At 48.8% G+C, this 12,888-nt stretch overlaps 1 protein-coding gene across 9 annotated transcripts in view; it reads right to left on the bottom strand.

Moving 5' to 3' along the window:
• CACNA1B (calcium voltage-gated channel subunit alpha1 B) overlaps positions 1 to 6,035 on the bottom strand; it is a 311,383-nt gene extending 305,348 nt beyond the window's left edge. For 4 of the 9 annotated variants that reach the window (XM_063353296.1, XM_063353297.1, XM_063353299.1 and 1 more), the window contains exons 1-2: positions 5,248 to 6,034; positions 2,979 to 3,085 (exon numbers count right to left, since the gene is read on the bottom strand). In XM_063353296.1, the coding sequence (XP_063209366.1) occupies positions 2,979 to 3,085; positions 5,248 to 5,506 (366 nt within the window). In that variant the 5' untranslated portion in view covers positions 5,507 to 6,034. Of the gene's footprint in view, positions 1 to 2,978; positions 3,086 to 5,247 lie in introns of all 9 variants that reach the window. The other 5 variants (XM_063353298.1, XM_063353300.1, XM_063353302.1 and 2 more) reach the window with 2 other exon arrangements.
• Between the last annotated feature and the right edge of the window lie 6,853 nt (positions 6,036 to 12,888).

Genomic DNA, 12,888 nt, shown 5'->3' with positions numbered 1-12,888 from the left:
CATCGTGAGCAAGGCATCCACCTGCAAGGCCATTCGGGGCTCAGATGTGAAGCTCACATTCCCACATTTGGAGCTCTCACCACCAGGCTCTGGGCCACTCAGTACAACTCCCTCAGCATCTTTTCAGTTGGCAGCACTCCAGTGTGTACAAACAATGCAATATTTATTGGGATGGAGAGAGACTGACTCTACAACCTATTGGCTAAGGCACTCAGCTGAGATGGACAATAGCAAGTTTGTAGCATCTCTGTTCCAATGGATAATTACTGATGTGAAGTAAACACTTCCAGCATCCAAAGCATACAAAATTCCCAGCTCAGAGCAGACAAGAGCCTAGGGGGTAAGTCGTTATGCTGCTAGTGGAAGAACGAGCTTCTTTCAGTTGTCTGAAGAGCAAGGACTTGAAGCCAATGCTCCAGTTCACCACTAAATGCTTTGACCACCAGACTGGTGTTTTTTCAGAGCCCTGGTTTTGACCAAAATTTCCATCCTAGAGCCACGTAATGCTTTTCTGCGCTACAAACTACATACAGAAAATTGACAGAGAAAGATTACTCATAACGCAGCCATTCCAATTCTTCAAATATTGCATATACTGAGACATCACTTGCTCTTCCCATGTGCTTAATTAACCCAACTCAGCAAGTAACATGAGCACAGAAAAGAGCCAAGTGAGATTGCACTGCAGGTTCCTATCTTGGGTCTCTGGGGAGATACGTAGGAGAAAATTTTGATTAGAAGACAAAAATCATGAAAATGTTTGTATGGACTCCTCCTTTTCTCAGCTTTAACAAACAGGCAATCTTAAGATTTTTCTCTTTGTATCTGTGGCGCAAAGTATCTGGGCAGCTTTGCTTTTCCTTCAACGACTCTGCCTACATCTCCCAGTCACAAAAGGCTTGTGATGTGCATCTCGTATCCTTAAGATCTGACTAACTATTCAGTGATGAGCCCTCACACTCCAATTTGGAGATTTTAACGAACGCAGGAGAAGGAAAGGTATTTCCATAAATCATTAACCAAAAAAGGCCAATTCCATTCTTGCCAAAGACAGCAATAAAGCACCTGCTGTTCTACATGGACTTATAATTTGGCTCAGCAAACCTGTAAATGTATGGGAGTGTTCGCCCACTCTGATTTAGCATGGATTTGTAACATTTTCAATGAAACAACTAACAGTTTGTGGGAGCGGCAGAAGCGTTTTAAAGAGGTTTCACTTCGAAAATCAGAAGACAATTTTTCTTATTAACAATGCTTTATCTTTCCAGCATATGTGGAAAATAGAAAATATTTCACAACTTGTAAAGATTCTCAGTGTCATTCTACGATAAACCCCGTTATACTTCAGAGTTACAAATGTGCTGTGGTTAAAATGGCTTCAGAATATCTGGAATGAAGACAACGCTGCACAATGGTGTTTGGGACAAATATCAGGGGTTAATTCTTCCTTCACCACCAAAGCAGAGCCAACAAGGTGGAGACTGTGCATTTAACTCATTCCAATATCTTACACTACTCGGTGGTAATGCCAGTGCCCCCCTTTGGAATGACTTGGGCAGGAACCGAAGGTGTGTGTGCGGTACTGGGTGCTGTAAAATGGAGTTAATACAATGGGGGAAATGACCAATAAAAAGCCTCTAGGATCCCCTTACAAATCTAGGGTTACAGAGGAACATAGAAACAACATACTAACCATACCTACTGCTGCTTAAAATAACCTATCACCAAAGGGTTACTGAGCCAGAACATCCACAAAACTACCTTTTCCCTGACACTAGTCCATATGTTCCTAACTATGGAGGACATTTCCCCAGCTCAATCATTATGCTTGGTCCAAACCTGTGCTTTGCTCACAAACCCAGGCGTGCCTTGCTAGCTCATCCCAAAACATACAAAGACATGTTTCATGGCAGAAACATCAACACACATGCAGGTTCTTAATTTTTTCCTCATCTCTTCTTAAGCACAAATAATTTAAACAGAAAGAGACTAAGCAAACACAATGTAGGTGGGCAGCCAGCATCAGTGGATACATTTCCAAACAGACAGTATCAACTAGCTGACCCGGAGGCTGTCTCTAGATCTGTCACTTTATACACTTTTTCCCTGTTTCTGAAGAATGAGCTTGAGGGAGTTGCCCACTGGTATGGACGAACCTTGCAACTTGCGACCCGCTTTCATAGGCTCTAGCTTCTGGCAGCAAGACTAATTTATTTTTTTTTTGCATAATTTAATATCTACAGGTAAAACACATATGGATCTATATTTATTCATCCTTTGAACATGCATCAGGGTTAATGCATTTCGGCATGAAAGATGTTCCAGATCATTAACAGCAGGAGAAAAATCAAAACAAAAATATTACCCATTTTTCCTCTAGAGATGATAAATGGAAGAAAGATTTTGAAGCTATTCTTTTATTTTCTTTTGAAATAAGGTAATTGCGCTCATTACCATAAAGCCTGCAGGTAAACTATTTTCCTCTGCCAGTTCATTTCTTTTTTTGGAAGGGAAGTGTAATCATCTAAACCCAAAGTTTGCTTTGTAGGGTCCTTGATATATGCTGTAGCAGGAAGAGAGCTGAAAGACATACGAACCTAAAAGGTTACTCTGTTCTATCACTTCCTGGGAAAATATCACAGAAGTTAATTTGATTCTGCAGATAATTCTGAGCATTTGGCAGTCCCTTCATATCTTGGTTTATAGACAACCTAAGTTTCCTGCTCTTGTGATCATACTGTAAGGTCTGCAATTGGGCAGGGCTGGCTAGAGTGATGAAGCATTCTTGTGAAGATGGGATTGGGAGGTCAGAGTTATACTTGTTGTCACTGAGTTATTTTTTCTGATTGTCAGGTCAATGCCTGTTTGTTTACGTGTGGATCTTTAAAATATATACAAGCACTCACAAGACTGGGGGGCTGACTGATTTTTGTATTAGACCAAAACCAAAAAAATGTAAATAAATTAATACAACTCACCAATCTCTCTGACATTGGTGTCTTGTCTCCGTCCGGCAAATGTTGTTCCAGAGCCAGCACAATACAATTGGCTATGATTGTAGCTAAAATCATGTATTCAAATGGAGTGGGGACCAGAAGTTAAAGAAGACACAGACAACACAAGGAGAACCTCATCCAAATCCCATTTCTACCTAAATGGTTACATTAGTTGAGCATTCTATGATCTCTCGTCTTTTCTGAAGACATTTAGTCTCCTTGACTTCCTCAGTTCTTCCTGGGGTGTCTTTGGAAGAAAAGTAGGAAATTTGTTCTCTTCCTTGAGAAAGTTGGTGACTTACACGGAATCTGAGCTGCTCAAGGAATTTGGGAACAAGAAAGCAAAAGGTCCAAAGGAAACAAAAAGCTATTAATAATTATTATTTTTAAATAAGATTGATAAACTAAACTGCCCCAAAATAACTGAATGCCATCTGCTGAATTATTCTTCAGAAATTCCCTGTCATTTAATTTGAGCACATAGTGTAAATAAGCGATGGGCTAGAAAAGTTCAATTTAGAGTGTCTATGCAGGTCCAAAACATGAATTACTGCTAGATCGCAATGCCCGCTCCTGGTGAGAATCAAACCATCAGTGCCCTGTCGGGATGTAGGATGGAAGCGATCTCACGGGAAAGGAGGCAAACCCGATTCTAGGTGCCCCCTCATCTCCAGTCCCGAACCCTGCCGAGCCCAGGGCGGAGCCGCGCTCCGCTCAGCACCGCGGGGAGCTCCGCTCAGCACCGCGGACGGCTCCTCTCAGCACCGCGGGCAGCTCCCGTTCAGCACCGCGGGCAGCTCCCGTTCAGCACCAGGGACAGCGTGCTGCCCCGCCGTGGGGAGCGGCCGGCGGCTTCGCGGCAGCCGCAGCGCTGTGGGTCCCCGCTCCACACTTCCCGAGAAACGACGCAGACGAGTCGCCCCAGAGACAGGCGAGGGCTAGACTGCGTCTGGCCTGGCAGGGAACACGATGCTCTGCCTGCCAGCCCAGCTTCGGAGCTTGTTTATTCCGACTTGAATGCAGGAGAAATGGATGAGGAAGTACAGCAACCCCTGTGAATTTATAATATGGACAGAAAAATGAATATGCATGCGCATTCAGGGGGAAAGGGAAGTACATGCACTCTACTGGTGTATTTTTTTTCCTGTTAGCCCCCCTCAAGGAAATGAAGACTGGGGAAGCCTGAATGGGAGCTGGCCTCTATAGCAATGGAAAGTGTTGCTAGGAGGATGGAAGGAGGCCTTGCTGCTGTTAGCTGAGGACTAATAGGTGTGTGATATCAAATGAAAAGAAAACAACCAGCTCCCTTGAGATCACCAGTGTAATGCACTCCTGCACACAAACACGCGCATGCACTCACACACTGTATCTACTCCCTGGTAACCTCAAATAGTCTGCTTCCCTTTTCTCATGGCTTACAACCCCACTGTGTGCATCATTACAAGCAAAGCCCCCTTCTGAGGAAGATCTCTGCAGCTCACTTGGCCTGGGAGCTGGTGCTGAGACAGAAAGCATCTGCCCCTTTCACAACACAGCAGATGAGCCTTCTCCTGACTTAATGCCTCGCTCCGCCACAAAGCTTTTCTTTTTTATTTTTAAATTTTTTTTAGTACAGACTAAGCTTAGGCTATGCACCTAATCAAAGTGACAAGATTCATATTGATTCTAATGTGTTTAGGAGGTGATGTACTAAAAAACCTAGCTGCAATGATTGTATTAATGGGATTCACAACGTACCCTGGCTATCAATATCTCTACTATCACTGCAGCTTTAATGCTAAGGTGTCACCATTTTTATCCCACGTTCCTTCTTCTATTCAGAGTGAGAAAGAAGAGTTGAAAGGCTCTAAGATGGAAATAAGAATCAGGATTCATTAGCATGAATCTCACAGAATGCTTTGCATTTATCTTAAATTGTAGGAAATGTAAATCTATGTAAATGTATATGTCACACCTAAACACACACTGAAATGCATGTATGTCTTACACGCGCCCCAGCATAGTCGAAAGCACACTACACTGTTCACACAGAAGCAATTTCCTATGATACCCAGCTACACGGCCATACATTATGTCGGACACACAGCTCCATGTCACACACACCCATTGCACACACTGGATCACACACGCACTTCTACGTTAGCACCAGCCACTCATCCTTAGCTGACATGGGGCGTCTCTTTCCCCCAGTCTCCCTCTCCCCCTCCCCACCTTCCCCACCGTGCCCACACACCCTCCCCGAAAGGATATGGCCATTCTGTTATTCTCTTGGCATATTTCCGTATAACATTATCTTCACTGAAGATGAAGAGGGATCTGTTGACTGTGAAGCAGTTCTGTTTGACAGGGATGGGGTTGTAGAGAGCCATAGTCCTGGCCCTCTGAGCCATCGACTGCTTATACATCCTTTGGCCGGCTTGGGGGCCACCTTGCCGGCTGCTCCCTCTTCCAGCCCCGGCCGGCCCTCCACCTCCATAGCGGGTTGGCAGATCATCCCCAAACCGAGCCATTCTCTCAGTGCACGGAGCCGGGCGCTACAATCCAAACTGGCAGCCGAGGCGAGAGGAAGACGCATCACAGCGCGCAGCACTTCTCCCTCCGGGGGCTTCAGTTGCGGGATCGGGATTGATCGCAGCAAAATATAGAGATATATTTAAAAAAATAAAAAAAATAAAAAAAAAAAGCGCCTTTCCCGTCCTCCACCCCCTCCTCTTCCCCGCCGCTGTGGCTGCCCGGGGGGTAGGAGGGAGGCTCCGGGGCTCCGCTCACCTCCCCGCACAGGTGCCGTCTCTCCGGCCCGACCTCATGGCCGGGGCTGCGGGGTAAGGGGTGGCCGGCGGGCGCGGTCCCTTCCGCGGTGACCGGCGGGGCGCTGGGCTGGGAAGGGGCTGCGCTGCTGCCGTGCCCGCCGCGGGAGACTCCGCCGTGCCCAGCCCAGCCCGGCTCCGGCCCGGCCCCGCCGCATGTGATGCCCGGAGCCAATGGGCCGCCGCGGCTCCGCCCGCTCCAGTCACCGGCACCGGGAGGCGGGCAGGGATGGAGGGAGGGGAGGATGGAGCCGGCCCGGCCCGGCCGCCGCCGCCCACCCCCATAAATACGGCGGAGACGCGGCCACTCCCCGGGGCCGCGGGGAAGGAGGGACCGAGCCCCTCCCCCCCCGCGCGGGGCTCCGCGGGCGCGCAAAACCCCGGCCGGGGGGTGCCGCCGTCTGGGGAGCGTTGGGGGGGGAACAGGGGAGGAGGCCCCCGCGCCTGCGCGCCGCCGCCCAGATGTGCGCTGCCCAGATGTGCGCTGCCCAGCTGCTGCACCCATGGGTGTCCGCAGCCGTGGCGACGGGGAGGGGAGGGGAGGGGAGGGGAGAGGAGGGGAGGGGGGGTCCGGGGCAGCGCTGGGTCAGCCCCAGCTGCGCCACCAGGAGCCCCGGGGAAAGCGGGGGGGGGGGGGGGGGGGGGGTGCAGCGTGAAGGCTGGGGGCAATGGACAGGAGGTAATGGGGGCGCAAGGAGGGGGCCTGGGGGTGAGGAGCAATGGGGGTGCTCATTTCAAATCCAGCCCCTGGGACCATGGGGCCGGTGGGCACCGCCGTGGCAGGGACAGATGTGTGTGGGGGGGTGGGATGTAACCCCCCGCATCAGCACACAGGGATAAGGCCGTGCAGGGCTGTGCGAGCACAGGCTGGCTTGAAACAGGGAGCTGCGCCCTTCTGGACAACTTGCTTTGTTTCTCCTTGGTTTGAATGACTCCTGCAGAGCACTGGATACCTTTAATCCCGTATTTATGGACAAAATCCTTTAATCCTGTTTATTCCAACACCCTCTGTTGCTCCCATCCACCACAAGTCAGAAAGCTAACTCCTCCTTGCTCCTGGAGCGCCTCACATCAACAGTCACTGCAGTAGCTGGTGAGGATATGCTTTTGCATTTAGGCTAAATCCGGGATTCAAACTATTAACTTTTAGAAGGCACCATCCAGAGAAGTCAGGGCTGTCAACAGGGGGACGTTTTCACTTCCCCCACAGTAAGGAAACCCTGGACTCTGCTGCTAATGTGTTTTTTGCCTTAGTCATCCAAGCTGTCTCAGTTCAAAACCAACCCACCAACTAGGCAAGCCTGTAGCAACAACACCTGCTGGCTTCAGGAGACGGCAAAAGGGCTGGCAACATCCACAAATGGCACAAATAAGGGCTGATGATATCCAAAGGGTGACTCTCTGGAAAAATCAGCTTCTTACATATAGGGCTTTGGTATCCGAAGGGCTTTCTCACACTGCAGCACAGCCAGAAGATACCCTTGGAGGCAGCACTGGCTGCCGAGGTGAGCCAGCAGCAGCACGAACTGAAGGAGCAAGGGAGGAATGTTCATCACGTCCTGCTCCTGGGGGGTCAGACACAGCAACCCAAGCACCCCGCCAGAGTCACTCCGTTTCCGCAAGCCTTGGGGACAAGGTCAGCGAGAAGCTCCATTCCTGTAGGCTGCCCTCCCATGCACAAGCTGGGAGGCCATGAGGGCAGCTGGTAGAGAAAAGAGGACTTTGCCCCAACCCCAGTCTTGGATAATTTGCAGATTAAATCAAATGCCGGTTTAATTGGGAAAAACCTTTGCTTGGAGAAGGAAGCTGAAGTCTTTGGGAAAGATCTCACACTTCGGCTGCCACCAGGTTGCTCCAGCCCCCGCTGCCTCAGGATCCCTGTTACACCCAGGCAGACCCTGGGCAGAGACAAAAATGAGAATGTTTCCTCCTATGAGTCTTCCCCCCACCACTGCCAAGATGATCCACACAACTGGGGCATTAGGGAAGCAGTTTCTCTATTTTTTGGAGGGAGGAGGAGGGTGCAGGGAGCTCACAGCCCACAGGCTGAACAGGGCAGGAGAATGCTCTTTTCTCTTTACAGTTTCCCCTAAAAACATTTTCATTTTCATCCTCACTGCAATTTTTCTATAATGAATTTATCTTTTCATCTGAAAAGCACATTCCCCCCAGCTGATTTATTTAGTCGTCTAAATTTTTTTTCACTTCTCTGCTGCTGGTCACTAAATCTAATACATTCTGGGGTTTTATGTTTTTCAGTGGAAAAATCTGGTTCTTTTGACCAGTAGCCACTAGAAGGGGAAATGCCATTTTCAGTAGCCCCCCACCTCTTCTGCTGGAAATCAGCATCTGGAAAAGCGAAATGCATTGATTTCCACAAATCTTCATGTCTGCATCCTCCCCTGCTTACAACAAGATGGGGGGGAACAGCTCTGAAAAGTCAAAAAAAAAAAAGAAAAAGAAAAACAGGAAAGTGCTGTCTCTTGCATCAGATGCTATTGAGAATCAGGTAAAACTCTGACCCCCCCCACATCCCCTTCTCCCCTCCCAGAGCCACCAAACCGCCCTGTCTCCCAGGAACAGACTCCCCACCGCGGCACTGCAGTGAAGCCAGCAGCCGGGGTGGTGGGGGTGTTTGTGACAGCGAGAAAGGGACGTGAGCATGTCGTGGGGATGTTCTATTAAACCACAGCTTGCCCTTTTCCCAATCTGCATGCTCAGGGTTTTTCTTTTTTTGTTTGTGGGTGTTTTTTTTTCCCCAATCATAAGGAAGATCGCACAGATCTTAAGCATCAAAAGCCTTAACACGAGAAAGAGATTGCAATTGCAAGGATTATTCAGCTTTGAGAGGGGAAGCATCAGGATTTAGTTGGGCTTTTTAAGATTATGAAAAGAGCAGGGGAGTTAAGAGAAAGTAAAAAAAAAAAATTCAGAGCACTGAAACAGGTCAGACATCTATAATCTACCACTACAGGAGGGCAAAGAGCATTTCATGGCAAGTTCTAAAAATGGATTCGGTCATGAGTTAACTCCTCCTCGTAAGCCCCAAAGACAAGAGGTGAGCGAATCACGCTGCTCTCCAGCACTGCCTGTCCCTGCCTTCAGCAAGGAGCCTTCCTCCTCCTCCTCCTGCAGCTCTGCCAGGACACCCAGCATTTCCCCGGACTTTCACCTTCCAGCCCAAGCACGGAGCCCGAGGCGGGTGACCGGGCTTAATGGAGCAGCACTTCCGTCTGGAAAGGCGAAACCTGCCCCGCTGAGACGGGGCAGAGAAAATGATAGAATCATAGAATGGTTCGAGTTGGAAGGGACCTTAAAGATCACCTAGTTCCACCCCCCCTGCCGTGGGTAAAATGGGTACAAAAATGGTACAATTGTGCAGGTCTTTGCATGTCAGATGGCCGGGACACTCGGATCATGACAAGCACGAGGAGCACTAATTTATTCACCCTGGCAAAACAGCTCACGGGGACTCTCGGGACAGTCTGGAGCCACCTCTGGGAGGGTTTCTTGTTGCACCACATGGAAATGGACTTCCAGCTTGCTCTGCTCCAGAGACATGAGCACACATGTCCTATATAAGGGACAGTGGTTAAAAATTAAGGCCACGACCCCAACATCCCCTTGGGCTGTCATTCCCCACCAAGCAGGTCAGGAGGGAGACATTTGCAGAAACAGCAGCAGGAAAGTAAAAGATTTCGTCCTGTAAGAGAGGCAGGGACACCCACCACGCTGTGACTCCCCGGGGTCCTGGCCTACACCTTGAGCGGCTCAGAGGGAAGGCCAAGGTTTCCTGGCACACCTTGCGTCCAGGTGACCTCGGGGCTCAGCGAGCTGTTATTTGCCCCTCAAAATGTGCAAGGTTGAGGAACAGACAGCCATTTCAATCCCGGACGTTTTGAAGCTCTGAACCCAGACTATTGCCAAACAGAGCGCATATATCCTTTAAAAAAATAAACAAACACCACAGACTGCACATCACCTTCCAGCCCACAGGAAGGTCCACGGCTCCAGGCCAAGAACAGCAGCTCCCTGAGGTGTTCCTGGCCAGTGATTTCTGCTCCTCCTCATCTGCAGGTGTGCATTTTGCACCAGCTGTGCGAGAGGAAAACCCTGCTGCGATGCAGGTAGAGAAAATTGTTAAAGAGGGAGGCTCCGGTCTGCCAGACGACGCAGAATGGCGTTATGCAAAAGACAGCAAGGGGAGGGCAGTGAGAGAGGTGCTGTGTTATCCTTTTATCATGAAAAAAAGGATTGCAGAGTGAACAAAGGGAAAGAGAGGCCCCATAAAGATCCAGCTCCGTGTCATGGTTGTGGTATCGTCTGCAATACGAACAGTACCCAGAGCTGCTGGGGCCAATTACCATTAGCTGCTGAGCAAATGCAGAGTAAGAGAGACCCTGCCCCCAAGAGTTCATCGGTTGGGCTGGGACTATTGACGGCAAAGCCCCTGGGTTGTATCTGCCTGACACAGCAATTCCGGCTCCGCACGAAGGGGTGCACAAACCTCCAAGCTAGCGCCATCCCAAACTCACAGCACCACACAGCTGCCCCAGCCCGGGAGAGCAGATCAAGCTTACCATTTACAAGAGCTTAGTCTAAACAGTCAAACTGGAGGAAAGGGAAACTGAGGCACGGCGCTCACAGCCACAGAGCAGGTCAGGAAGGGAAATCAGGCACCACGAGTCCCAGCTCAGCATCTTCTCCACATCACCTCTCCACCTTGAGCGAAGCCCAGGAGCAGTTGCACTCATTCTGTTGAACATCATTCCCTTGTAGATGGACCGTGACATGAAACCCAGCAGCCATTCCTTGATGGTGGAAGAATTTAGCTGAATTAAGGCTGCTGGCATCTTTGCTTCCTGTTCCACATAGCTAAATAACCAGGCAGTCAGCTCAGAAGGTACTTCAACAAGCAGGACCAAAGTCTAAATTACAACACACTAGAAAATGCACAGCTGTAGATAACTACAAAATCACAGGACACAATGAAGCAAGGCTGTCCGTCTGTTGAAGACAGACAAGAAACCTTCTGCCTGGCACCCAGTGTCCCACTTACAGCGTTACTGTACCGTATCCGAGCCCCAGCAACACCATAGCAGTGTTTGCCCTGTGGAAAAGCCACCCGCCTGCACGCCCCCGGTGCTCATGGCGGGGGAACGGCAATGAGATGATGGATAAAAAGTGCTAGCTATTTTTACATCAGGCTTCACGCTTTTACTCTCCTTGGTATTTCCAAGATCATTCCTACACCACCGCTCTCCAAAACTGACCAGCCAGGGAGGAAAGGCAACAAGCTCACGCCTTCTCTTCCAGTGCTGCGGACCTCTATTCCACTGAGGACTTCATCATCAGAAGGGGGAATTTGGTGAATCTTACCCTGTCTTCCAGTACATCTCTGTCTGTGGTGCAAAAACAATTAGACATCTAATCCTCATTAAGATTCCCTCATTAAGATTCAGGTCTATCCTCTGCTTATGCTCTTCTAAAATTCTACCTAGATGCTTCTCAACATCTAGATGTCAAAACACCTTTTCAAATCTGACTTTAGACAAACTGAAGTGAAGTATAGGCTTAGCCCTGAGTGAGCATCACTCTTAAAATCCAGGAGTGAGAAGCACCATAAGAACTGACAGAGCACCAGGACTCTTCTGGTCCAGATCAGGAGCTAGATGAGTTAGCAAAGGAAAATCAGAAAAGTTCGGAAATTTCATCAGTCACTTGCCCAAAGGTTAACGCAAGTTGAAGACAGCCCGCTCCCAGGTTCCCTTCCACGTAAAGCCAGCAGTGTCTGTACTTGTCCCCCGCAGACGTCTGCTGTGTATTATGCAAAGCTCCCAGCGCGTCAGGTGCATGTCAAATCACACCGCAAAAGGAATCACACTTTGCCTGGATTATTTTCAGCTTTATTATTGAATGCAGATTGATTGAGGAGCAAGGGCTCGTCATCTTCTCAGTGATGGGCAAGAGAAGCTACTGAGGCATAAAGAGAGAAAATACAGAGAAACGAACATACGGGGAAATGGGTCCTTGTTTACAGTAGCCAAGTCCTGGGTTGAGATGCCCAATGACAAGGTGTAGAAGGGCCCAGATTTCCAAGGTCCTCTAAGGTTTTGAAGAACTTGGGGACTGAAAAAGAACATTACACAGTGAGTATAACACACTGCAAAGCCCTCTTCTTCCTCAGTTGTAGGCTGGCTGTTGCTGTGACAGTTCATATTCTAAAACTAAGGGAAGATGATGGTTTGATTTCTGGATACCTGCAGCTTCAGTGGGTGTTTCTGCACCCAATATTTGCAAAAATTTGGCACTTGTGCATGCAACATCATTAATTAGGTACTTGCTTATGCAGTAGGTCTGAGGGAGGTCAGGTAAACAGTATTTTCATGCACTACAAAAAAAAAGAGCCTTTCCTCTGGAACAGCTGGAAACAGCTGTCTGGGCAAGCTTGTCTCCCAGAAGGCATCACTATGGAGCAGAGAAGCGGTATGGAGTAAAGACAGCATCTAAAGTGCTGCAGCTGCAATAAATGAGAGCTCCCCTTCAACCTTTGATACAGACTTAGGAAATCCTGACAAAGCTAGAACCAGGTCAGTGGCACTCACACATCACTTCCTCTTGCAGAACACTATTGCAGGGAAATATTCCTAAAAGTACGTTTGAGCCCTTTCACCAGCATGTCCCAAGTCTTCCCAGTTTCAAGATGGTTTTAGTCCTTTTAACATAGGAAAAGTAATAGGTTTTAGTGACGTGTGGTCAGATGAGAGAAAACAAGGTTTAGTTTCCTGTAGAGGGTCTTCAGCTCAAACAGCACACAAAATAAGAGGCAAAGCATACAAAAAAAGTGGACAAAAGCCGTCTAAAAAAATGGGCATTTAACTCATTTTGAGTGACTTAGATTGCAGCTATATATTCAGCCACATATGACATACGCAGGCAGAGGCAAAGCCAGTGCAGCGATAACTTCTCCCCCTTCCCAAAGCCCTGCAGATGCAGGAGGTATTTTGGCCAACACGCAGCAAGCCTTATTGTCTGCTGGCAAAGTGCTGACCCAAGGGCCAGGAGCCGTGGGGGCCACCAAGGCT

Source organism: Chroicocephalus ridibundus, chromosome 15 (assembly GCF_963924245.1).
Source record: "Chroicocephalus ridibundus chromosome 15, bChrRid1.1, whole genome shotgun sequence".
NCBI lineage: Eukaryota > Metazoa > Chordata > Aves > Charadriiformes > Laridae > Chroicocephalus > Chroicocephalus ridibundus.
The sequence above is the reverse complement of the archived record's forward strand: the minus strand, read 5'-3'. Positions and strand labels throughout refer to the sequence as shown.